This window comes from Typopeltis vanoorti, chromosome 3, assembly GCF_054136105.1.
Source record: "Typopeltis vanoorti isolate ZY-2024b chromosome 3, IOZ_Tvanoo_1.0, whole genome shotgun sequence".
NCBI classification, from domain to species: Eukaryota; Metazoa; Arthropoda; class Arachnida; order Uropygi; family Thelyphonidae; genus Typopeltis; species Typopeltis vanoorti.
Genome location: NC_143551.1, coordinates 48,660,687 through 48,688,312, shown reverse-complemented (window position 1 = coordinate 48,688,312; position 27,626 = coordinate 48,660,687). Strand labels below are relative to the sequence as shown.

General features: G+C 36.2%; 1 protein-coding gene across 1 annotated transcript in view; it reads left to right on the top strand.

The window, feature by feature from the left end:
• The window catches only part of ninaC (STKc_myosinIII_N_like and MYSc_Myo21 domain-containing protein ninaC), a 579,315-nt gene that overhangs the window by 459,955 nt on the left and 91,734 nt on the right, over nt 1-27,626 (top strand). Inside the window, exons 29-30 of the mRNA XM_090415596.1 lie at nt 13,344-13,486; nt 22,912-23,064. Of these exons, the coding sequence (XP_090271722.1) occupies nt 13,344-13,486; nt 22,912-23,064 (296 nt within the window). The remainder of the gene's footprint in view (nt 1-13,343; nt 13,487-22,911; nt 23,065-27,626) is intronic.

The window sequence follows — 27,626 nt, the reverse complement described above, 5'->3', positions numbered from 1 at the left end:
TTCTCCAATATATCCTCATCCCCCCAGAAAACTAGGTGACCATATCTGTGCACAGTAGTCCATATGTGGTCTGATCAAAGCCTTATACAGGAAAACCATAACCTCTTTCCTTCTGCATGTCAATGTCCACCTCATTATTGCCATAATCCATTGGGATGTCCTTATAATTAAAGCAATGTGACTCCTAAACTTAATGCATCTGTCTGCCATAACTCCAAGATCTCTCATCTCCATCACCTCCTTCAAAATTTCCCCATTAATTGTATACTCTGCATCCCAACCATGCCTACCACATTTCAAGACCTTGCACTCTGCAATGTTAAACAGAAATCATTTGCCCATTAACACAGTCTATTCAGATCCTCCTGCAAGGCCATAACATCTACTTTACTTCTCAGTTCTTCCTAACTTTGCATCATCAGTAAACATCTGCACATCTCCAGTTAAGCTGGTCCCAATGTTGTCAACATACAAGTTAAACAATAATGGTCACAAAACAGATCCCTGTGGCATTCCACTAGTGACCTTCCCTTTTAGGATACCACTCCTCCATACACAACCTGCTGATACCTGACAGTCAATCAGAAATTCAACTTACTAATCTGTTATCCTTTCCCCTGTTAAATAGGTGTGCTAAACTTTATGGAAGTTTTTTTCACTTGGCTATGCTAAGAATTATATATTTGATTTTATCCTTTCTCCAAGCGTAAACAAACAAACTTTGTGCTTGAAGTACTTTCAGGACTGTGGAAACTCCTGATAAAGGTGGTATAAGTTCTCATCACTTTTTTTCACTTGGCTATGCTCAGTGGTGTATTTAGGTATTTCTCACCCCTAGGCCCGCAGAAAGTGCTGGCCCTCATATTTAATGAACATGTTGATTTACATGCATAACCTATTTACATCGTAAATTTGTAATATAAATATATATATATATATATATTATGACTCACCCAAAATGTCCTAGAATATTCTACGGCTTGCCGCTCGCTCGGCAAAGGTATTTATCACGTCCTTGTAGTCCAGTGCCCTTGTAATATCACTCTCAATTTGTAGCACTGCCAAGTTGCTGAGTCTTTCTTCTGTAATAATTGTTCTATGGTAGTCCTTCAACATTTTGAGGGCAGAAAATGATTGTTCAGCTGAGCAATTTGTTGTCATCTTAAACAGAAAAATCATAACAGCAGTGTCCAGATTGGGATATATACACTGTAGGGCTTCTTGTCACATTTTCTGTGAAAGTTGTAGGAATGTATTTATTTCTAGGCCACTTGATTTTATGTGCACTCTGAAGTGCAGACATTCGTTTACAAATTCAGGTTCAATATCAATCGAAAAGTGTTCTTATAGTTTTTTTTGTCCATTTTATGACATCCTTTTCACATATCACGTGCATTGTTGTGAGAAACCGGAACTCTTTGAGAGGTTTTCATACGACACTTTTCTTCGATTCATTTCGAATGAGTGTGCAAAATTGTGTCATAAGTATCAGTTTTGAAACTGACTGATGGATTGTACTCATCTTCATTTTCATTACTTTCATCTATACTGTCATCAAAAAACCTAGTGGGCTTTTGCTTCCTCTTTTTCTCTTCCTCATACAAGTCAACTCCGCTTATTTCTTGCCCTGTTCTTCATAGGATTCATAGAATAACTCTAGTTCTTTGAAATATTCTTCAAGGGACCCGTACAGTTCACACACAGTTCCTATATCAATGTTTACACTTTGTTATTTCTTGCTTGTAGCATTCATTCTTGCGAGAATATCACCCCATAGGCAGGTCATGATCCCAACCTCCAGTGACTGAAGTTGCCGTAGAATCTCACTTGCTTCACATCGCATAACTTTCTTCTGGGTGGTGTCATTTTAAATTTCAGACAAAGTGGAAATTATTTCCTTCCCTCATGAAGACTCTGACAGGCATAATCACGAGCTGACCAACAAGTAGGCGAAGGGCGTTTGATTACTTTTGCAGAAGTTTCCAGGTGCTTGCTTAGAACACTTCACTGATGTGTTGAAGATGTGAAAAATACATAGTTTCTGAAGGACATCAAAAAATGCGGAAAAGTGCTGACAGGATTCGGCAGCACAAGTACCAATTAGAGACAGAGAATATCCAGCGCATGGTGTGAATTCTGCCAATGGATATATTTCAAGAAGTCTTGCTTGCAGTCCTGTGTATTGGTCTGACATGTTACCAGCATTATCATATGCCTGCCCTCTGCAATTTGCTACATCAATTCAAAGCTCGTTTAGTGAAGTCAAAACCGCTTCTTGTAACTCTTCAGATTTGTGACTTACGGTAGGAATGAAATGCAAGAAACGCTCCACAGGAGTTCCATGTTCTTTCACAAATCGTACAATGAAGGACAGCTGATCAACATGAGACAAGTCTGGTGTTGAGTCAACACTTATGGAATAGTACTTAGCTATTTTAAGTTCTTTCACAATAAATCTGATTACTTTCTTGCCCATTATTTTAATAAATTCCTCATACGTGGCAAAGGAAAGATAGGAAATGAAACCTTTTCCTTTTTTCCTGCTTTTGGCAATGTGCTCAGCAAGAAAGGGATCAAATTCACTAATTAACTCTAGACACATCATTACATTTCCATTATGCACAGAACCAAAAATGTCATCCTTTCCCCTCAAAGCAAGTCCTCTACCGGCCAATGTTTTTACAACTGCAACTACTTGTTTTAACACCACCTTTCAGTACTTAATTTCTTTTTCCAGTTGCTGAGTTATTTGTAAGTCAATTCTCCCTGCAAGATTTGCTCTTTTTTTCAGAGCTATCAGACAGTTCATATGACTAGTTGCTTTCTCGTGATGACTCGTGATGTCGTGCTTCTGCATTTTCCAGTCATTAAATCCACTGACAAAGTGACTATTGTCAGCTCTCCCTCCACCAAAAAGGCGACAAGGTGCACAGAAGATCTTTCCGGTATTAGGAGAGTAAACAAGAAAATCTCTTATTATTTTTTGCAATTAATCAGATTCCTCTCGATGAGTTTCTTAGAAACATGTCTTACTTTGCTCTTTGTGATTTTGAAAGATCACTGTCTAAGCAAGGAGAATTGACTTACAAATAACTCAGCAACTGGAAGAAGAAATTAAGTACTGGAAGGCAGTGTTAAAATGAGTACTTGCAATTGTAAAAACATTGGCCAGTAGAGGACCTTGCTTTGAGGGGAGAGGATGATATTTTCGGTTCTGTAGTATTGGTTCTGATGTATCGGAATCATTTACACAATTTATAACTTTTTAAAAGCAAAACAATAAAACTCTGATGACAACATATGACAAGGACACTGAAAACTCTAAAAATAATGTCAGATTTAGCATGTCTTAACTGCCACCACAAAGATATCAGGATACTGAACTAAAGAGTTGAAGGGCAACAATTAACAATTTTAATTTGAATTCAAAATAATGAAGAAGGAAAAGTTGTTATAGTTAGTAAGAATAATACCGACACAAAGTTAATTAGCATCAATCTCTACCAACCGCGATCCCTATTGCCTTTGTGTCAAGTTACCGACAACAATACAATAGCTTTCCATTCACATGTCTCGGTCTGTATAGTTATGCAGAATCTGATTACATGCCAATATGCATGCAGACTAAACTTACAATGAGGAAAAGAAAAATATTTCTCTACTTGTGAGTAGATGCGGCATATAAGGAACATGTTATAATTACAAAAATGAGAGCCTGGAAATTTCCAGGCTCTCATTTTTTTGAAATCCCTCAAAATTTGCCACTCTAGGCCTGGACCTATACAGCCTATACCTAAATACAGCACTGGCTATGTTAGCATAGCCAAGTAAAAAAACTTCCATAAACTTATCTCTAATCCAGAGAATTTTAATAATAGGGTATGACACCCTTTGGCAACTCATAAGTAAATATGACTTTTCTATTACTTCCACCTTAGGATCACCACCTCTGGATCTGGCTCCCATTGATGAGACCTCAATAAAGGTCGAAACCGGTCTGGGTAGTGACCCTTCTCTTAATTATTATACATGTCTTAAGCATTATACATGTCTGTAAGGAGATGTGCTTTGCATTATGGGATACTAAGTCAAGTGATGAGAACATATACCACCTTTACCAAGAGTTGTTATTCCTGAAAGTATTTCTGGTGCAAACAAAGTTTGCTTACACTTGGATAAAGGATAAAACCAAATATATATGTGTGCTAAACTGCATCACTTTATACTTAGCACCATTGAAATAACATCCTCATTGAAATAACATCCACTATTGAAATAACACCCAAAGCACTAGCCTATTCAAATCCTCTTGTAACAACAACATGTCAATACTTCCTGACGTTGCTTTTCCTAATTTAGTAATTATCAGCAAACAAATGAATATCCCTTTTCATACCCTAGACTGTATTATTGATATATAAGTTAAACAGCACTGGTCCCTGTGGTGCCAAACTCATAACTTTTTTTTTTTTTTTTGGACACTACCTCTATATACAACTTGCTGGTTCCTATCAGTCAAACATTCTTGCAACTACACCCTCTGTCCAAAAAGAAACTAACCAAACTTTTCAAAAATAGAAGAAACTAGTGGCACCACCTGTTGTATCTTTTTGTTGTCGAAAGCGGCAACCTTCAGTAGTGTTGTGTCAACTGTTTATGACATTTGTTTCATCAGAAGCCGAGTTATAGTGCCAAGAGTGACAGTGTGTTTTGACAAACAGTCAGAAAATGAGTTTCAAACAGGGAGCTGCAATTGGCTTTTGTGTTAAACTTGGTAAAAGTTTTACCGAAATGCATCAAATGCTTCCAAAAGCATACCGTGGTGAATGCTTATCCTGTACTCAAGTTTATGAGTGGTTTAAGCTATTTCAAAGTGGTCATGAGATGCTTGAGTACGACGAAAAGCCGGGCTGTCCATAAACTGGACCGAGCAAAGTTAACATCCAAAAAGTTCATGATTTCATCAAAGAAAACCTGAAATAATCGTCTGTGAAATTGATTGAAAATGAATTAGGGATTTCAAAATCAACTGTGCACAACATTTTGACCGACAGTTTGGCCTTCATAAATTGAATTCGAAATTTATTCCCCACAAGTTGACCGATGACCAAAAAATGTATCGAATTGAACACTGCAAGGATCTCATTAAAATTATTATTATTATTATTCAGGCCTCCATGGAGTCAAAAGACTCATCGTGGGAGGTCCTTCCTAAGAATATAAAGTCTGTCAAGACTCATTGAGGGGAGGTCCCCCCTAAGAAATACAAAGTCTATCATACCACTCCTTAAACTCATTGACCGTTCTCACCCTCACCACTCCATCAGGCAATGCATTCCACGGCTCAACCACCCTCCATGCATAGAAACCACTCCTCACCCTCTTGCTCACAGTTTCCTTTCATAACTTCCAGGGATGGCCTCTTGTCATCACTCCTTCCCGCTGTTCAACCAAGTGAAAGAACTCCCCAGTGTCAACCCTGTAACTACCTCTCAACAGTTTAAAAGTCTCAATCATATCACCTCTCCGTCTTCTATCTGCCAAACTTTGCAGTTCACATTCACTCAGCCGATCCTCATAACTATCCTTGTACAGTCCTGAAACCATCTTTGTCATCTGTCTTTGTATCCTTTCCATAGTTAATTTATCCCCTTCGCTCGTAAAATCGCTTGTAAGAACTCAAACTTCCTTGATACGATCGTTACTGGTGACAAAATGTGGTGTTTTGAGTATGAACGTGAAACAAAGTGCTGAGTGGAGACCACCAGAAGATGGGCATCTGAAAAAAAGTCACTTGGAGAAGTCAAAAGTAAAGACAATGCTGATTTGTTCTCCAAGGGCATTGAAAACGTTCGAGCGGCAGTAACCATGACACTCAACAGTATCCAATATAAAAAACTCATTTAACGAATCAATTGACCATGCCAAACGCTGTATTGAAGCAGAGGGAGAGTAAATTGATTGAAAGAATTTGTTCTGCCTGGCCAAACAGTCAATGGTGAGTTTTATCTTGAAGTTTTGAAGCAATTGATAACGAGAATTTGTCGTGTACGGCATGAATATCATGATGCAGGCAGCTGGTCACTTTTGCACGATAATGCACCATCTCATCGTTTGAACATTGTGAGACAGTTTATGAGCAAAAGCTAAGTTTGTGTGTCGGATCACTCACCGTATTCACCTGATTTAGCACCTTGTGACTTCTTTCTCTTCCCCCAACTTCATTTTCCTATGAAAGGAAAGTGATATGACACCATTGAAAACGTTCAAGCAGCAATAACCACGACACTCAACAGTATCCCAATAACCTATATAAAAAACTTATTTAACGAATTAATTGACCATGCCAAACGCTGTATCGAAGTAGAGGAAAGAGTATATTGATTGAAATAAATGATTTGAGTCATTATAATTGGCCCGTGTTTTATTTTCTATCAAAAGTTCGGTTTCTTTCTGGACAGAGGGTGTATCTCAAGCTACCAAATGACTATCCATCCCTATCCTGTTTAACTTCAAAAGTAGTTTATGTGGTATTCAATCAAATGCTTTAGTAAAATCCAGATAAATCATATCATAAGCATCTCCTCTGTTGAAAGATTTCCATTCTTATCAGTCCAGATTTGTATTCTGTCTCTAATCAGCCTTTCTATATCAGGTCCAAAATCTTAACTATATTCTGGCACTTGCATAATATTCTGATAATTATGTTTTATATATTAAAATGTTTAATTATTCAGACGTTTAATAATCAACAGTCTTAACTGCTCATCGAGTTGAGTAAACTAGATATAAATAAGGCTGTGGGACTTGATCATACGAGTCTTGCACTTGGTCAAGTTCCTAAAGAGTGGAAGGAGGGAAAGATTGTGCCACTTCATAAAGAAGGTGATCGAACTCAAGCATCAAACTATAGGCCTATCTCTGTGTCAAGTGTTGTGGTTAAGTTGTTGGAGAAGCTTGTGAGAACTAGGATCCAGAGTTGGGTTGACAACAATGGTATAATCTTTGATTGACAGCATGGATTTGCTAAAGGGAGGTCATGTTTTAGTAATCTACTCACTTATTACAATAAAGTGACTGCTTCCTTGGACAGAGGAGAAGGATACACAGTAATATACTTGGATTTTGCAAAAGCTTTTGATAGAGTACCTCATGATAAGTTGACAGTCAAACTAGAGCAGATGGGGTTGGATATTAGATTAGTGCATTGGATTGGAGACTGGCTATCTGATAGGTATCAACAAGTTGTGTATGAGGGTGCGATATCCAGGAAAAGGAAAGTCACTAGTGGAGTGGCTCAGGGGTCTGTTTTAGGGCCATTACTATTTAACTTGTATATTAATGATATTGGCGAAGATTTGGATGGAGATATTCAGTTGTTTGCAGATGATGCAAAGTTGGGACGAACCATAAAGAGTAGTGAAGATGTTGTGGCCTTGCAAGAAGACTTGAATAAATTGAGTGATTGGGCAAGCAAATGGAGATGCAAGTTCAATGTTGCAAAATGTAAGGTTTTAAAATTTGGAAAATAAAGATGGAATGCAGAATTTATGCTTGGTGAGAATATATTGTTGGAAGTAGAGGAAATAAGAGATCTGGGGGTGATAGTGGATAAGGATCTAAAATTTAGGGGACACATCGCCAAAACTGTGAAGACAACACAAAGACTTCTGGGAATGATGTGGAGGACACTGACGTGTAGAAGTAGGGAGATTCTTGTTCCATTGTATAAGGCTCTGATTAGGCCTCACATGGACTATTATGCCCAGATTTGGTCACCTGATTTTCAGAAGTATGAAGAAAAATGTTGGAAAGGGTCCAGAGGTGACTGATTAAGGTAGTTTCTGACCTCTGGAATGTTGAGTATGAGGAAAGATTGAGAAGATGTAATTTGTAGAGTCTGGTGGAGAGAGAGAAGGAAGAGGGGAGATATGATAGAGACCTACAAGTTGGTATGGGGTTGTTATAAGATCAATGGTGGAGAAGTTCTACAGAGAATAATGGGAGATCAGGGGAGAATCAGAGGTCATCCCTGGAAACTGTATAAAGAGGGTGTGAGTAGGGGAGTGAGAGGCTGGTTTTTTTCATGCAGAGTTGTGAATGATTGGAATGCCTTGCCTCAGAGTGTGGTGTCTTCAAGGAGTTTGAGTGTGTTTAAGACACGGTATGATGAGATGTATGTGTGATAAAAGGACCTCCCAGATGAGTCTTTGACTCCATAAGGTCTTGTTTAATAATAATAATAATAATAATAATATAACTGCTTTGGCTTTCCAAACTGCAATTGTCATATCAGTTTAGATTAGCTTTCTCATGCAATACTGAATGATAATAATAATAATAATATCAGGTTTCTTGCCAATTTCTTCATTTTTAATATGATTCTGCCTTTGATACAATCTATTGACTCCTCTTATTTCACTTAGAACTCTCAATCTTTAATAAACTGCTTTATTTCTTACCTCACTTTCAGATGATTAAGTTAAAATTGGCTTGAATACTGTCTTTATATTACTAGGTTCTGGTTAATTTCTCTCTTATTCCCTATAAATTTATTCATCTTCACCACCACACTCCCAGCCTTGCTTATTTATATAATTGCCATTTTCACTAAAATTGTGCTTAAACAGCTAAAATGTTTTTCTTGCTCTATAGGTTCACCACTTTAAAATGCAGTTAATGATTTTCATTTTATGTGCCAATTTTCATAGTTGTTTTTTTTTTACTTTATATTGCTGATTTTCATTACAAATGTGTTACAGCAGTGTTGTTATTATTATTATCCAGACCCCATGGAGTCAAAGACTCATCTTGGAGGTCCTTTTATCATACACACAGCTCATCATACCGTGATTGAAGCACACTCAAACTCTCTGCAGACACCACACTCTCAGGCAAGGCATTCCAATCATTCACAACTCTGCATGAAAAAAAACTCTCTTCTCACTCCCCTACTCATACCCTCTTTATACAGTTTCCAGGGATGACCTCTGGTTCTCCCCTGTTCTCCCACTGTTTTCTGTAGAACTTCTCCAACACTGATCCTATAACAACTCCTTATTAACTTGTAGGTCTCTGTCATATCTCCCCTTTTCCTCCTATCCACCAGACTCTGCAAATTGCATCTTGTCATTATTTCCTCATATTCAACATTCCAGAGGTTAGAAACTACCTTAGTCAGTGGCCTCTGGACTCTTTCCAACATTTTACTTCATCCTTCTGAAAATCAGGTGACCAAATCTGGGCACAGTAGTCCATGTGTGGTCTAATCAAAACCTTATAGAATGGAAAAGGAATATGAATGAAGAGGGCAATTAAGTTGCTATGAGAAGGGGAAAAAATGTTATGGAAGAAATAAAAGATGTGAAGCATAGCAAGATATCTTATATTGTTGATTCGTGTTGTACATCCTACCGGCTGCACCATTTGTTGGATCGTGTTTCGTCCATCCTACATCCTGGCTTCTGGCTTCTTCTTCTTCTTATTATTATTATTATTGTTCCGGGAAACTCCAAGGAGTCGACAGACTCATTGAGGGAGGCCCTAACATTATGTCAAGAACAACTATTCAACATTCACACAGTATCTATCATACCTTGCCTTGAACTCATTCACGGTCGTAGCACCCACAACAGACTCTGGAAGCTTATTCCACTCATTTACCACTCTCCAAGTAAAGAACCTAGCTCTAACACCCTTGTCAACCACGCTCTTGCCCAGCTTCCATGCATGGCCCCTAGTCCTCCCACCACCAGTCATATTTTCAAAAATATCTTCTGGATCAATCTTATAAAAACCCTTCAGTAATTTGAATGTCTCAATCATATCACCCCTCCTTCGCCTATCGTCCAATTTCTGCAACCCACAAATCTTCAACCTATTCTCATAAGGTTCATTCCACAGACCTGCTATCATCTTGGTCACTCGTCTCTGGACCCTCTCCACTTCCTCCCCATCACGAAGAAACCCTGGTGCCCATAACTGGGCACAGAAGTCCAGATGGGGTCTTATCAAGGCTCGATACAGAGGAACAACAACTTGTTCGTCTCTGCATGTTAAAGTACAGTAGATGTTAAAGTACAGCATGTTAAAGTACAGAAGATTCTTATCCGCCACCTTGTTGGAACGTTATTTTTAATTAAATTAATTAATTGTAGGTTGATTACTAATCAAATATAGAGAAATTTATATTTATACTGTGCCACCCTATATTCAGATTAGCCTATGCAAAGTAGCAGAATCAATCTTCAACTAATTTAACAATCTCATTATTCATATAGGCCGAGTTTTAAATTGAACACTTAAGGCTTCCGCAAGGTCCGATATCTTTATGAATGGCGCAATGAAAGAGAATCAGGCACACACAATATTGAAATCAATAAAACAAAACATTTAATGCATAGTTATATGACAAGTACATAAACTTAACTTTGAAAAACAAGATAATGCAAATAACTTAGTTCAACTGGTAATAACATTCACATAGATTTAGACATTAGACACTCAGTCATTAAATCTATAGTTTTCCTACTAATTAAAATGGATCACACAGTTCAATATTACAGAATCTCTCAGTAATTATTTTATCAATTGTACTCCTTAATATATCACTTAGTCAGCAAACACATAATTTCTGTCATGAGGCAGTTATCACTTCAGGGGGAATACTTTCAAGCTTCTAACTTCAGCTAATCTCAGCAAAACACCACAGTTATTGTTGGGATATAACAGACGGAGCTAACACTTAATTTCTGTTATGAGGCAGTTATCACTTCAAGGGGGGGGGACCACTTTCAAGCATCTATCTACGGCTAATCTCAGCAAAACACCACAGTTAATGTAGGATATAACATGAGGATCTAACTCTTATATCTTCACTTGTTATCACTCAGTTAGCAAACTCTAAATTCATTAATGGTGGTAGTTATTACTTCAAGGGGAAATACTTTCAAGCTTCTAACTTTGGCTAATCTCAGCAAAACGCCATAGGGATCTAACAGGAGGAGTCAACTCTTACATCTTCACTCAGAAATACAATAAAATGGGATTGTTCTTACCGGGTTAAATCCTTTTCACATCAGATTCACAATAGGCACATTTTAAAACTATATTCACTTATCACTCTGAAGCAACACTATTCAAAAGAAATCTTCTCAATGATAACTGAATTATTAATCATCGTGCTTCACAAATCTTGATGCACTTGCAATAAGGCAGAATACTTATTCCATGTTTACTTCTATATAACAAATTCAGCTTTGCACAATCCTTCTTTAAAACAACTTTGGAATACGAAGTAATTCTAGAACTCAGTAGAATAATTCTGAATTGCCTATTAATCTCCTGGTCATTTATTAATTCCTATTACTGCAGCCCCTTACTTTACTCCCAGCTGCCTATAAGTTTTCTCCTCGTCTATCACCATGAATGCTTCTGCCCTGAGTGCTCTCTGTTTACTTTCGCTTTCCGCTTATATACCTACATTCTTCCCGCCAAAACTTGTTCTCACACTTCAACTCATATCAACTCCTTATCCCATCGAATACCATAGCTCATTCTAAGCTCACGCTATCTAATTTTAACTCCATCTCCATGACAACAACCAAAACAAAACATAAACAGAATATAAAAAAAAAAACATTATAGTTACTTTCATTTACAATAATAAAAAAAAAACATATATTTCAGTTCACATAAGGCTTATAAAAGTTACATACATATAATTTCTTATAATATTATTGAAGGAATAAAGTTATAAAATAAATGGCATTTACTACAGAGTCCTTTCATTATTATGACATATCCTAAAATTATATAATTAAGTAATAACTGACAAAATTCAAGGAAATACATGAATAATAGACTTTAAGCAAGTGAAAAACAATAAATAGTATTTACAAGTCTTGCTTAGGATATGGCAGATTATGTTAACTATGAATGAAGTATTATAAATTATAGATATCTTCATTCACAATTTAACAATATCTTATAGCAGAGTATTGAGAGGAGAGTGCAAGGCAAGTTAAGCACAACTCAATGATTTTTTTTTTTTTTTTTTGTGCAACCATAAATATTAAAGGATAATGTTGGTTGCTGATGGAAAAATGATTGCAGTAGATGATGTGGCGAATTATTTAATGAACCATTTTCAGGGTATTAGCATAGGCTAATACCCTGAAAAGTGGCTGTGCACTTCACAGCCATATGCCTGGGCAAGGAGCATCCTAGGTTCGATTCCTGTCAGTGACGTGAGGAGCTGAAGGATCTTCCTCAGCCATAGCCAAGTTAGCCGGTCTTGGGCATGGACAGTAGGGTTTTTTCCCCAGTTTATCCTGGGGTTTTTCATCCTGCAAAGCAGACAAACCAGCCTTGAGAACTCAACACTACAGGACATAGGATACACCGGGGTGTAGGGCTGACCACCCTATCCTGTGAATGGTTTGAGGTCCAATGATTAACAAACCCTCGACACCACAAGTTAAAAGAGGGTATAACGAAGATGAGATGAGATAGCCTATGCATGGCATTTATTTGTTATAGGTCTTGTAGCCACTCATGTGTGAAAGTGATATTATTAAAAAAAAAGAAAATTCATATAAGAGAGAGTGATTTTGCATAAGCCCCAGAATAGCAAAAGATGCTAGAGGAATTAGCACCCCTCACTTCAAATAGATTTGGTGTTATTATCTAGCACCACAGCTTTATTATGTGATCACACCTGTCTTGTCATTCATGACACTTTGTATAAGCAAAGTGTCATGAATGACTTCATAGGCAGAGCCATTACTAATGTGCAGTTGGTTTGTCATGTTATCATTAATTACTTTCCTGTTATTGAAAATAAGTACACACAATTACATCCGCACTGTCTGTTTTCATCGATGTGGATGCATGTCTTATTTTTTTTTAGTAACACTTGTTGGTTGTTATATATTCTATGCTGCAAAACACTATTGCTATAGGGTGCTGTAAGTCTCAGATGCATTTCTGCTAGACCTTCCATCCAGAGAAATCAAATCACTGTATGATTGTCTTCTTTGATGCATGTATTCTGCATAATGGCCAGATTTACCAAGATAATTCAACAAGACTGCTGACTCACTTAGTCAAAGTTAAATGCCTCAATGACAAAATGGTGACGTTTTATGTTTATGGTTGTGTGCTTGCATTCGGCAGGAGGATCAATTCAAAATGATAATAATAAAATGCTGCAGATAATTTCCAACATATATCAAATTTATTTATTTGAGTAATGGAAGATTTTCTAGATTGTTTGAAGTTTAATTAATATGTTTTTCATTGCTTTATTACATTGTTTTTCTGTTTCTCTTACCCTTTTCCAGATTCTTCAGATGGTGGTGTAGAAAAAGCGGCAACAACAATCCAGAGGATGTGGAGAAAGAATCACCGTATTCCAAATATGATTGAAAATTTGGATTTGCAACGTGCAAAGAAAGCTGCTGATCTTGTTAATTTTTGTTATCAGGTATTTTCAATGTTATAAAAATATATAAAAAGTATATTAAAAAAATACATGGAATTCTAATCAGTAAACTACAACACATGGGAATGGATATAGGGTTGGTGAGGTGCATAAGAGGGTGGTTGATGAAGAGATATCAAGGAGTAGTTTATTCAGGAGTAGAGCCCAAAAGAAAGCATGCAACTAGTGGCATGCTACAGGGTTCTGTTCTTGGACCGCTACTGTTTAACTTATACATTAACGATATGGGAAGGATCTGAGAGGAACTGTTCAGTTGTTTGCCGATGATGAAAAGTTGGTTAGAGCAATAGTTAATACAGATGATGTCAAAATTTTGCAGGATGATTTGGATAGATTGGCAGACTGGGGCAAAAGAGAATGGATGTCAGTTTAATGTGCAAAGTGTAAGATGCATATTGGTGGAACTGTACGTGGAGTGCAATTTCACCAATATGATGAAGATTGACAAAGCCAGAGACTTGGGAGTGGTAGCCGATAGGCAGTTAAAGCAGCTTATCAGATTACTTGGTTAATGAAGAATACTTTGACGAGCAGAGACAAGCAGATCATTGTTCCTCTTTATGACTACTGCATACAGATCTGGGTACCAAGGCTTCTTGGTGATGAGGAGGAAGTAGAGAGGATCCAGAGGTGAGTAAGATGATAGCAGGTCTATGTAATGAACCTTACATCAGGTTGAAGATTTGCAGGTTACAGAAACTGGTTGATAGATGGAAAAGGGATGATATGATTGAGACATACAAATTACTGATGGGTTTTTACAAGATTAATTCAGAGGAAGTTTTTCAGAACAGGTTTGGTGGTGGGAGAACTAGGAGCCCATCCATGGTAACTGAGTAAGAGTGTAGTTAGCAAGGGTGTTAGAACTAGGTTTTTGCTTGGAGAGTAGTGAATAAATGGAATAGATTGCCAGAGTCTGTTGTGGGTGTCATGACTGTGAATAATTTCAAAGCAAAATATGATAGTACAGCACAAATATTGGATAGTTCTTAACAGAGACTTGGGAGCAGTAGCAGATAGGGAGTTAAAGCAGCTCATCGGATTACTCGGTTAATGAAGAATACTTTGACGAGCAGAGACAAGCCAGTTATTGTTCCTCTTTATTGAACATGATGTTTAGGGCTTCCCTTGATGAGTCCAAGGACTCCTTGGAGTAGTCTGTAATAATAATAAAAATATTATACAATATTTTTAATACATAAATCTTAATGAACATCAGTATTTATATTTATTTATCTATGACTGAACCAACTGTTTCATTACAGTCAATATTAAATATTAAATTAATTTTGATTTTTTTTTAAGAATTAATCTGAAAAGAAGTTTGGTGATATTAAAATTTTTGCAAATTTTACTATCAGAGTTCAGAAAAACGCATGTTTGAAACAAGCAAACATTCTGAGTTGATGTGATCTTCAGTATGGTATAGTGGGACATTGCTCTTGGCTAGATTGAGTTCCAGCAAAGTGATTGCCCTTGAGATATTATCTGGTGTATAACACGTGACATGTCACCCATACCTTTTCTTAAACTCCCGCACGACTCTATGAGAGAAAAATCTAACACTCACCCCCCATCTTCACTGCACACAAATTAACTTCCATGGATGCACCCCCCCCCTTGTCCTCTCCCTTCCTTTCACTTAATGAAAGTATTATCAACTGATATCCTACTTCAGAATTATATGTCTACAGCTGTCTACTTCTACTGCATATACCTGCTCTTTATTAATTTCAGACACCAACATAATAAGAAAATGAAATAATTTAGCATCACTGCAGTTAAAAACTCCCTCAACAAATCACACTTATATATATAGATAAGTTAATGAATGCAAAACAGACTGAAAAAATGAAAGAAATGGAAATGAAAAAACCTAGTGAAACTGAGGGAAAAAAAGCACGAATGTAGAAGTGGAAGTTAGTGCTAAGAGAGTGAAAGGAAGTATGAATCAGGAAACAGAAGTAAGGTGCAGCAGAACGAGCGGTGGTAAAACTACAGGAGTGACAGAGAGTTAAATTGTTGGAATGCAAGATTTGATGAAACAGTTATTGAAAATTAAAAATGAAATGCGGAATATGCAGAGTGATATTAGATGTATAGTGGAAACTAATGAAAGTGTGCAAAAGAATAGAATGAAAGAAAAAAGAAAGGCACATGGGATTGAGAGTTTTAGATTTGATCATTTCATCAGAGGATATAATTGTGAGTGGGGTTTCACATTTTCCTCTAGTTGGTGAGAGTATTCATGAAGTAATCACCTAGGTTATGGCTATCCATATGCAGACTTCTGTGAGGAAAGGATATATGTGGAAGTACATGGTTGGTGATTATGATAAGCTTAGGAGACAGCTGAAAGCTACAGCATGGAATGAGGAGTTGAGCAGTAAGGAAATAAATGCTGCTTGTGAACTGACAAAGAAATACATAACAGCATCAATGCGTGAATGTATTAAGAAGGACAAAAGGCTAAATAAGATAAGTGTAAAATGGATGAATGTGGAGCTTAAGCATGAAATCTGGAAAAAAAAGGTACTGTGGAGGAAGTACAAGATGAATAATGGTAATTATTCATCTTGTACTTCCTCCACAGTAAAATAAAAGTGCAGTATGAGCAGAAATTAACAAATCTGATGAAGAAAAACCCTAGAGAGTTTTTTAGATATGTGGCAATTAGTTTAATGGCAAGTAGATGGGAGAATAATTATGGTAAGATATGTTAATGGATGAAAATGGTAGAATGGTAACTGCTGCAGAAGATATTGTTGAGATATTTGGTAATCAATTAATAAGGGTGTTTCATCCTCATCAATGTGACTTATGTGTAGAGGATATAGGAGAGGCTGGCTTAATTGTGAATGAGCAGGGGATATTTGTAGAAATAAATAACCTTGATGTCAATGAGGCGATAAGATTTGATGACATATCGCCATGCATCTTAAGGGAATGTTCCAGGGAATTGGCAGTAGCATTGGCATGCCTATTTAATAAAAGTCTTGCAACAGCACATGTTCCAAGGGAGTGGAAGAAGGGTAAAATTGTTCCACTGCATAAAGGTGGTGATAAGACTGTACCTTCAAATTATAGGCCAGTCTGTATATCTAGAGTTGTGGTGAAGGTACTGGAGAGATTGGTGAAACGTAGGATACAGAAATGGGTTAATATCAGCAGTATTCACTGTGGTTATCAACAGTGAATACTGCTGATATTAACCTGCTGATATCATAACATGGCAACAGATACCTTGGACAGGAGAGATGCATATATTAGATTTTGCAAAGGTTTTTGATAGACTGCCACATGAAAAGCTCTTAAATAAATTGAAGCAGATAGAATTGGATAACAGACTTCTGAGTTGGATCAGTGACTGGCTGTCAGATAGGTATCAGAAAGGTATATGGAGGGGCAGTATCTCTAAAGAGAAAGGTTACTAGTGGTGTGCCGCAGTGGTCAGATTTGGGGCCATTGTTGTTCAATTTGTATGTTAATGATATTGAGGGGAGAGCAATGCAAAGTCAAGTGGATGTTATGGTCTTACAAGAGGCCTTAAATAGATTGCATGAATGAGCAGGTAAGTGGAACTATCAGTTCAGTGTTGCAAAGTGTAAGGTTTTGAGATTTGGTAAGCAACAAAGGGATGCAAAGTATACACTTGGTCGGAAAACCTTAAAGGAAGTAGAGGAGATGAGAGATCTAGGAGTGATGTTGGACAAGGACCTGAAATTCAGGGGCCACATTGCATAAGTTGGGAAAATGTCACATCAGATAATAGCAATGATGAAGAGACCATGATGTGCAAAAATAAAGAGGTTATGATGCCATGGTATAAGGCTTTGATCAGGCCTCATATGGATTATTGTGCACAGATTTGGTCGCTGGGTTTTCATGGTGACAAGGATATGTTGGAAAGGATCCTGAGAAGATTCACAAAGGTTGTCAGTGGTCCTTGAAATGTGGAGTACGAGGACAGATTGAGAGAATGTAAGTTGCAGAATGTATTCAGTGGTTGTTATTGGGTTGACATGGAAGAGATTTTTCATAGAATGGGAGGGGGGGGTATAAGGAGGGTGTGAGCAGAGATCAATTTAAGGCAGAGTTGGATGAGCATTGTGTGCGATAGTGTGTACCTCCCATGATGAGTCTCTGACTCCATGGAGGTCAGATGCTAATAATAATAATAATACCAAAAGGAACAAAAAATGGATTATTTTGGAAATTTCTAATAAGAAATGGCTACAGTCTGAAATCTATTAATAATTTCCCACCAAGACTACCAAATGACTTAATAAAAACATAAATCAGAAAGGTTCAGTCACTTTACTGTACATACAATAGCTGGTATGTTGAAACAGCACAATGTATAAATTTCTTTGACACACATGAAAAAAAAAATTTTACAGTGTTATGGTTGCCCAAATAACCTCAACCACATCTCAAGAAGCCAGTGTATCTATAATTTTCTGCATGTGTGGCATATTATGTCAGAGAAATAGACATTTAGGAGATATTTGCATGAAGAACATATTAAGGATTCTGAGAAGAAAAGATACACAAATCAGGCTTGGATTATTATTCTACAAAGGAAAATAATCAACTAATCTGGGAACTAAGAAGAATGCCATAATAGCTTTATTTATAAGTTTAAAGAACCTTTGAAATGACACAATGTCCAATGCACAGCAATAGAAATCAACGCCTTATCCTAACCATCTCTGGTCAATGTATATAAAAAATTTGAAATTCCTGGAGCTATGTTATATGATGGATATTATGCAGTACAAATCAATATTGAAATGTGTGACATTATTATTATTATTATTATTATTATTATTATTATTATTCATGTCTCCATGGAGTCAAAAGACTCATCATGGGTGGTCTTTACTAAGGAACACAAGTCTATCAAGACTCATTGAGGGAGGTCCCTCCTAGGAAACACAAAATCTATCATACCACTCCTTAAATTCATTGACCGTTCTCACTCTCACCACTCCATCAGCCAATGCATTCCATGGTTCAACCACCCTCCATGCAAAGAAACCACTCCTCACATTCTTTCTCACAGTTTCCTTTCGTAACTTCCAGGGATGGCCCCTTGTCATGACTCCTTCCTGCTGTTCAACCAAGCGAAAGAACTCCCCAGTGTCAACCCTGTATCCACCTCTCAACAGTTTAAAAGTCTCAATCATATTACCCCCTCCTTCTTCTATCCACCAAACTCTGCGGTCCACACTCCCTCAGCCGATCCTCATAACTAGCATTGTACAGTCCCGACACCATCTTTGTTATCCCTTTGTACCCTTTCCACAGTTAATTTATCCCCTTCAAATCCTGGGGATCAGATCTGAGAACAATAGTCTAAGTGTGGTCTGATCAGAGTCTTATACAACGGAATGATAATCATTTTATCTCTGCAGGTCAGCGTCCTTCTCGTTATTGCAGCAATCCTCTGTGTTACCTTCACTACCTTTGCAAAAATCCCCTAAATTTCAGGTTTCTATCAATCATCAACCCCAGATCTCTTGTCTCCCCTACTTCCTCCAGTATAACTCCTACCATAGAGTATGCAGCATCCCATCGATGTTTCCCAAACCTCAACACCTTACATTTTGCTACATTAAACCGACATCCCCATTCATTTACCCATATATCTAGCTTATTCAAATCCTCTTGCAGGACTACCACATCTGCACTATTACTAATAACCCTTCCCAGCTTTGCATCATCTGCAAACAACCAAATATCCCCTTGCAATCCAGGGACAATGTCATTGATATAAAGGTTAAACAATATAGGTCCCAGTACTGAGCCCCGTGGAACCCCACTTGTAACCTTCTGCTTCTTTGATATATCTCCACCATACACAACTCTCTGATACCTATTGGACAGCCAATCCTGAATCCAGTTGACCAAACTGACATCCAGACCCATGTGCTGCAACTTGAATATCAGCTTATCCACCCTGTCAAATGCCTTTGCTAAGTCTTGTAAAATAGCAGTATATGCCTTTCCCTCATCTAATGCTCTTGTAATTTTATCATAAAAGGCTAACATATTGCTAAAACAAGAGCGCCCCTTTGCAAATCCATGCTGACTCTCACTGATAACATTACCCTCATCTGCCCAATGCTGTATTGTGTCCCTCACTACTTTCTCCAAGATCTTACTAACTACTGATGACACACAAACTGGCCTATAATTACACTTCCAGTCTGCTACTGCCCTTATGCAATGGCACTATCTTACCTTCCTTCCATTCCATCGGCACCTTTCCCGCAGCCAGACTTTCATTGAAAAGCCAGGTCAAGGGCACTGTCAGTTTCTTAGCACATTCTCTCAAAACTCGTGATGAAATACCATCCAGTCCCACAGCTTTACTAACATCCGGAATACTCAGTATGTGGAACACACTCTCCTCCTGCACCTCTAAACCTCAAACCTGCTCTATCCCTCTACTCTAGTATTCAAATTGACTCCTCAAGGATGAAATACTCTAATAAAGTGTTCATTGAACAACGTCACTATGTCCTCTGCATCAGTCACTCTATTCCCATTTTTATCCCACACTGTCATTCTTCCACAGTCATTTCTCCTCCTACTAGCCACATAGCTAAAAAATTCCCCAGGATTTTCCTTGGATCTAAGGGCCAATCTTTTCTCATATTCCAGTTTCGCATTCCTCACCATACTAGTCACTCTTCTAACCTGTGTCTTATATTCTTCATGCATCTTCTCTTCACCTGTCTCCTTATATCTCTTCCATAGCCTCTTTTTCGCATGTAGCTCCTATTTAATATTGTTTGTCATCCACTTTACTCCAAATTATGTCCTCTTCTTCATTCATGGAATACAGCTTACCATTGCTGCTAACAAATATTCTTTCACAATTTCCCAAGCACTAACGATATCCTGGCCTTCCATTTCCTCCCTCCATGAAACTTTCCCAAGTTGACATCTAAGACTATTATAATCACCTTCTTTATAATGCCCACACAATAACTTTGAATTTGATGATTCCATTAACATTAGTGTTTGTAAATACATAAATAAATAAATTATAATTAATTTTATATTCTAATTATAGATTTGTGTACCAGATCTGTTTCACATGGATAACAAAAACCACAAACATTTCATGTCTTTAACTGATTTTGTTTATGTTTTGCAAAAGACTATTCCAATATTCTTATTTAAACACACACACACAAGTTAAATTATTATTGGTTCTGACAACCCTGTTTGGCCTGAATCCAACCTTTGTCTTCCCCACAATATCCTTTCACAATTTTTCTTATTCTCTTCTTAAGTAGGTTTGCATTAATATAATCAAGTACACTAAATAAGGAAATCCCTTTATAAATCTCACACAATCAGTTTCTTTCCCTTTTTTTATACATGGTGCCATGACAGTTCTGCTGCAGTCGTTTATGCAGTGCATCCACCGGAAAAATTTTTTTATGGTTCCAGATATAAACACGCTCTTTAGCCAGAGTGTATGGAACAAGGTGTACTGTATTTGTGGAACTTTGCTCCAGGAGGTGATGGATTTGGAGGATATTCCAAAAAGCTGAAGTTACTCAGAAAATGTCTGCTATAATTATGAAGGACATTAATAAGTAGGGATAAGGGTAATAGTGAAAATGTACAAAGCACTGATTGGGATTCATCTGAATTTCTCTGCATAGATTTGAATATCTATGTAATAAATAAAATTAGAGGAAGGAAGGAAGAATACAGTGACAATTGACTAACACTGTCAGAACTGCAGAATGTTAAATATGAGAACATTCTACTCCTGAGATAGTGTTAGTACTATAATTTGTTGAATATGAGAACAGATTGAGGGAACATGCTGTGCAGACCATGATAAACAGAAAATTAGGTAATATGATTGATGCATAATTTGGTTAGAGGAACCTATCAGATCTAGGAAAATGTTGCATAAGGTTGTAGGAAAATGAGATCTCATCCTTAATAAAGGGTATGTGAGTGAATGAGTTAAAATCAAATTTTTTGCATGATTGAATGAATAAGCAATGCACTGCCAGAATGGATGGCAAACGTGGAGAACAAGAGGCCATCCCTGGAAGTTGTATAAAGATGTTGGGAAGAAAGGTGTCAGGAGTGGATTTTTTTTTTTTTTTTTTTACATGGAGAGTTGTTAGCGAGTGGAATGCATTGCCTGAGTGCATTGTGAGTGTAGATATTGTAAATAATTTCAAAGCTCATTATGGCAGACATGTTGCTAGTTGAGTGGGCCTTCCACGATGAGTCTGTTGACTCCATGGAGGTTACCAAATAATAATAATAATAATGTCCCAGTGTTGAATGTTTTCAAGACAAATTATGATATATGTAGTGGAGACAATGTGACTCCATGGAAATAATACAAACATATAGTGTTGTTAGTGATATTATTACCTGCTGAATGTTCCATGTGTAAACCAAAACATTAAATTAGCAGTATACAAGACAGTGTTCAAACCAGTTTTAACTTATGGATCAGAGTTGGGCTAGAAATAAGAACTGATCAAAGACTAAAGCCCACAGGTATGAGAGTCCTGAAAAAAATTAGGGGAGTGAACAGATGGCATATTAAAAATTATATTAGGAAGGAACTTTGACATTGTTAGCATGCAAGAATCTATGAGCATGCCTAATCTAAAATAGTAGGATCGCATAAACTGAATAGGAGAGAAAAGATTAGCAAAACAGTTGTTTGATGCCAAAATGTTAGGGAAAAAACCCAGAGGAAGACCAAGAGCTAGGTGGATTAATGCAGTTAGAAGGCCAAAAAATAAGATCTAACAATATTGGAGTTCTGACAGATCAGACCAATTTGGAAGAAAACTGTCAATAGGAAGTTAGTAATAATGAAAATGTTTGCTGTATACTGTTAAACCTCCTTGAGGGTACATATCAGGAATTTCATGATGCTGATGAGATCCACATGAAATCTAAACACAAGCAGTCTTTTACCTCTGCATTTTATTTATAGATACTTCCATGAGTTTTAATTCCACTGGATTCCTTAATTTCCATACTTACCTCTTAATCTTTTTCAATATAAACTGCAACATATAGTCTAGCTTGAAGTGCACTGAATAACTTTCTTTCACTTTTATTTTCTCTGCTTTCAGGAATAGTCTGCTCTCTGTAATATTTCCCAAGAATTAGAACCTATGATTATTCAAGACGAATGTTAATAATTCCTTTCCTCTTCTGAACTAAACAACAATTAAATAAAATAAAATAACTATCTTAATGGTATTATTTTTATGATTAATGTATCTCAGCTCTATTCAGTTTTAGTGAAATATAACAATGAATTCTATTTGCTCACTTACTACCGAAGTTTTAATATGCGATGGCTTTAGAATGCTGCTGACTGAACTAACCTCTCCTAGGTTCACAATAATAACATGGAACTTAATAAAATGCTCCAAAGAAACAGAATGCCAGTTGAATCACAAATGCTCCAACCAGTACCAAATAATTTTCATCTCCCCCAGAAATTGGATCGTAGACCTAAAGTATCATCAGAAGATAGGAAAAACAAGGTTTGTTGATAGTAAATTTATCTTATAATGAGCTTCAAGCTCAGTGCATGCGTTTATGTGCCAGATTTTATTTTTAAAAAAATAATAAAAATAAAAAGTTGTGGTATATACAGCTTATACTGTATGTGATAATTATTCTTTTACTTACTGAGAATTTACTTAATTCTCAGTAAGTAAAAGTTATACACCAATTAAAAAGAAGCAATTTGTGATGTACTCAGCACAGATACAGTATGATGCATATAATAGCAATTTTATATTTAGCTGTTTTTCCTAGTCTGCTTTCCATGTTGCTAATATTTCCTCTTTTAAGTTTTAAAATAGCCCATGACGAATAATGCCATTTCGTCCAGTCCTGTCCCATCTTCCCTTATTTGTTTGACCCAATGGCTGCTTATGAAAGGGCAGGTAATTCTACTGGCATTGGCATTGTCTTCTAATGGTTGTAGATTGCATGTTTTCTTCTGACTGGTTTGCCTGTACTGCAGGATGAAAAACCAGGGTTCCATATTTTTCAAAAACCCTGCTAACTCCATTTAACTCTATAGCTAACTCCATAAGAAAAATAAGGAGTCTTTAAAAAAAAAAAAAAAAAAAAAAAAACTTCCCTTAAAATTCAACCAGATGGCAATTAGTGTACCTCATCAAGGTTCCTTATCAATTTTGTATAATCAGATCTCTAGATTCAACTTGGATGATTTGAATGTTTTTCCTTGAAAAGACATTCAAATGTTAGAGAAGATATTGTTTCTGTATGATATTGCTATAAAGGAGAGGATGTGTTCTCGAACAAACATAGTCAAAAAATTACTATCTGGATTTGTAATAAATCATTTAGATACACTTTAAAAAGTTCAAATAACTGTATCTGCTGTTGTAAATATGTTATTAAGAGGGTGGTCTGAAAAGTTCTCGACCTAACAATGAAAAAACAAAGTTACAATTTCAAAATTATTTTTATTTTTCAACATAAAATCCCTTAAGACTAATACATTTATTCCGGCAATGCTCCAGCACCATTATCCCGTCCATATAGTGGTTCTCAGTAAGATCTGCAAAATACCCCTCGAAGAAAAACACTGACCGATGAGGAAGAGTTTTAGTTTTGGGAAGAGATAGAAGTTAGAGGGAGCCAAATCTGGGAAATAGGGTGGATGTCCAACATAGTGCAGATCCCTTAATTTTCCCATTGCCAAAAAACCTTTGTGGGAAGAATGTATTGTCCTGATGAAAGATGATTTTTTTCTTCTGCAAACCAGTTATTTTCTCATGAATTTTTTTCATTTAGTCTGGTTAAAGGTTGGAATAATATTCCCCACTTATTGTTTTACCCATTTCAAGATAATTAATAAACAAAATGCCTTTAGCATTCCAAATCACCCATGCCATGACCTTTTCTGCTGATGGAACCAACCTTGTCTTCTTTGATGCTGAACAACCTGCTTCTGTTCACTGTTTTGACTGCTGTTTGGATTCTGATGTGTAATGGTGAATCCAAGTCTCATCCATAGTAATAAATCAATGCGCAAAATCAGTTTTATTCTTGTTAAAATGTTCCAAGCAATGTTTAAAGATTTTCATGCGAGTGAGTTTTTTGATCTTCTGTGAGCAAGTGTGGCACCCATTTTGCACAAAGCTTTTTCATTTGCAATTCTTCATCCAAAATATATCCTACACATTCTTTTGAAATGCCTATAGTTTCAGCAATTTCACACATTTTGACTTGCTGGTCATCCAATACCATATCGTTCACTTGATTCTGGTATTGTTACACTTTTTGGATCATCTTAAAGTGTTAGATAAAACTCGGTTAAGTTTAAACTTGGCACCTGTTTCTTAGTTGTTGAAAACGAAGGAGAAGGTTGTTCATAAACTTTTATGAACTTCGAATGAATTTCTTTTGGCATTAAACCTTCTTTTACAAAGAATTTTATAACCTCACGATACTCAATTTTATCCATTTCCAGGGATACAGACAACACTTTTGCTTCAGTCAGCTGTATAAAACAAACTACTTGATAGAATGACTTGCAATTTCACATGGATGCTTACAACAGATATACCGACTTAGAAAAAAAAATCTTGCTGATAGTGTTGCAATCTATGGTCAAGGTTGAGAACTTTTCAGACCAACCTCATATATATATAACAATCTAAAATCTTCAACAGCTTGATTGATGTGAACTATCAGTTTTGGGTGAAAACAGTTTAATTTTTAAAAGGACTTGTTTGTAGTTTCAACTTATGTTGAAATGGTCAAATAAGATACCTACTAATATAGCCACAACATCATAGCCTTTACCTTCCCCCTCTTTCATTACCATTTCTTCTAATTTCATTTCATAGTTGTTACATTAGAGTCTCCGTAGCTCATTCAGTATAGACCAGGGATCGGGAGCTGGCAGCTCCCGAGCCGCATGCGGCCCTTGGCTGAACAAAGTGCGGCTCTATTGAATTAAAAGATACATAATTAATATAAACAACTAAATATTGTTTTTTGATAAGGCCTGTTCATGGCGCTAGATACTATGCATGTGATGTGTGTTATGCATGACATTTTATGACATGACCAACTGACAACTATGTTACATTTGAAGTACAGCTAAATGTTAATCCTGCCTAAGGTAACTAGCGCCACCAGCTGTCCTGTCAAACACCACAGTTTTTAGATACATACGGATTTTAATTGTCAACATAAATATTCTGTTAGTTAATTTATTTATTGTGGTACTAAACTGGAGTTTAATTTAGTGTCTGGTAATGTTATGCACAAATTAATTTTTATTATGTTATTATGTTGAATTTGTGTTTTTACTTGCAGGTAAATTTGTGATAAAAATCCTCCTAATATGAGTTCAAGAAAAAAATAATAATAATCGAAGAAAACAGAGGATTCAATAAAATGTGGATAGGGAAATTTGCATTTGTAGAAGTGAATGGAAATCCGCAATGTTTAATTTGCCATCTACGACTTCAAAATAAAAGTAATGTCGAACGACATTTTCGAGGATAACATTTAGACTTCAGTAGCAAATATCCTGAAGGTGATAATAGAAAAAAGCTATTGAAGAAGTACAAAAGAAAACATTGCTTCAGCAAAGAAATTTGTCAACTTGGAAGAAATCTTCATCGAATGCTATTGAAGCAAGTTTTTCATTATCCCTTGAAATAGCAAAAGTGGGAAACTTTTTACCGATGGGAAATTTCTAAAAAATTGCATGTATAATATCTCTGAAATTCTATTTAAGGATATGAAAAATAAGGACGAGATACATAAAAAAAAAAATTAAAGATTTACCTCTTTTGGCTAGAACTGTCAAGGAACGGATTGTAACAATTTCTGCAGAAGTTTCAAATATGCAAATTATGGATATTAATTCTGCCGATTTTATATCTACTGCAGTTGATGAATCAAATGATATTTCCGATATGGCACAATGCTGCATGATGGTTAAATATATCACATCTTCCGGTATTCGAGAAGAACTTCTTGATCTGCTAATACTTAAATGACACACTACAGGTCAAGATATTTCAGATAACCTTCTAACAAGCTTACAGAATAAAAATATAAATATTAATAATATAGTATGCATTGCGACTGATTGCACGCCTTCTATGATTGCGAAAAATAAGGGATTTGTTAAATTATTCTCCATTGCAAAATCTTTGGGATTATTACCACAACTAAAAAGCGTGATGGATGTTGTTGTGCCAATGATCAATTTCATCTGATTTCAGGCATTGAATCACAGACTTTTTGACACATTTTTAGAGGAACATAGTCAACATAATGATTTAGTGACATTTACATCTGTATGATGGTTATCAAGAGGAAAAGCATTAAAACGTTTTTTTCAGTGCTTAAAAGAAGTAATACTTTTCTTAACCAGTAAAAATTATAACATAAATCATGTGAAACTTCTCAGTAATCAATCCCGAATGGATACAAAATTTTTGTTTTTTGCTTGATATGACAGAACATTTTATTAAGCTAAATTTGAAGTTGCAAAGGAAAGGAAACACAGCCTTACAATTACTAGAGGAAGTCCTTACATTTGAACAGACTAAGAGTGTTTTTCGAAGATGTTACTGAAGAAAAATTTATATATTTTGAAAATTTAAAAAATTATAGATTGAATTTAAATCAAGAAAAAGTTGATTGCAAAATATTCTCTAAAATGATTACTGTAATTTTAGATTCATTTCCAAGCAGATTTCAGGATTTTAAAAAACATCAGGAGATGATGAAATTTATATTACATCCGTTAAATTGCAATTTAAAATTAATAGATATTGAAGCTTTTCTCGGAATATCTATTGCAGAACTACAAATGGAGCTTCTGGAAATTCAGAATAAAAGCATCTGGGTACAAAAACTTCAGGAAATGGTAGCACAAATTCAAGAAAATGAGGAAACTATGGAAGAAACCACAGGAAATTATATTTAAATGTTGGAATTCTTTCCCAACTGATTATTCAAATACCAAGCAACTTGCTTTTGGGATTTTGACTCTTTTCAGACGTAGAATTGTGAACAATTTTTCTCTTCAATGAATTAC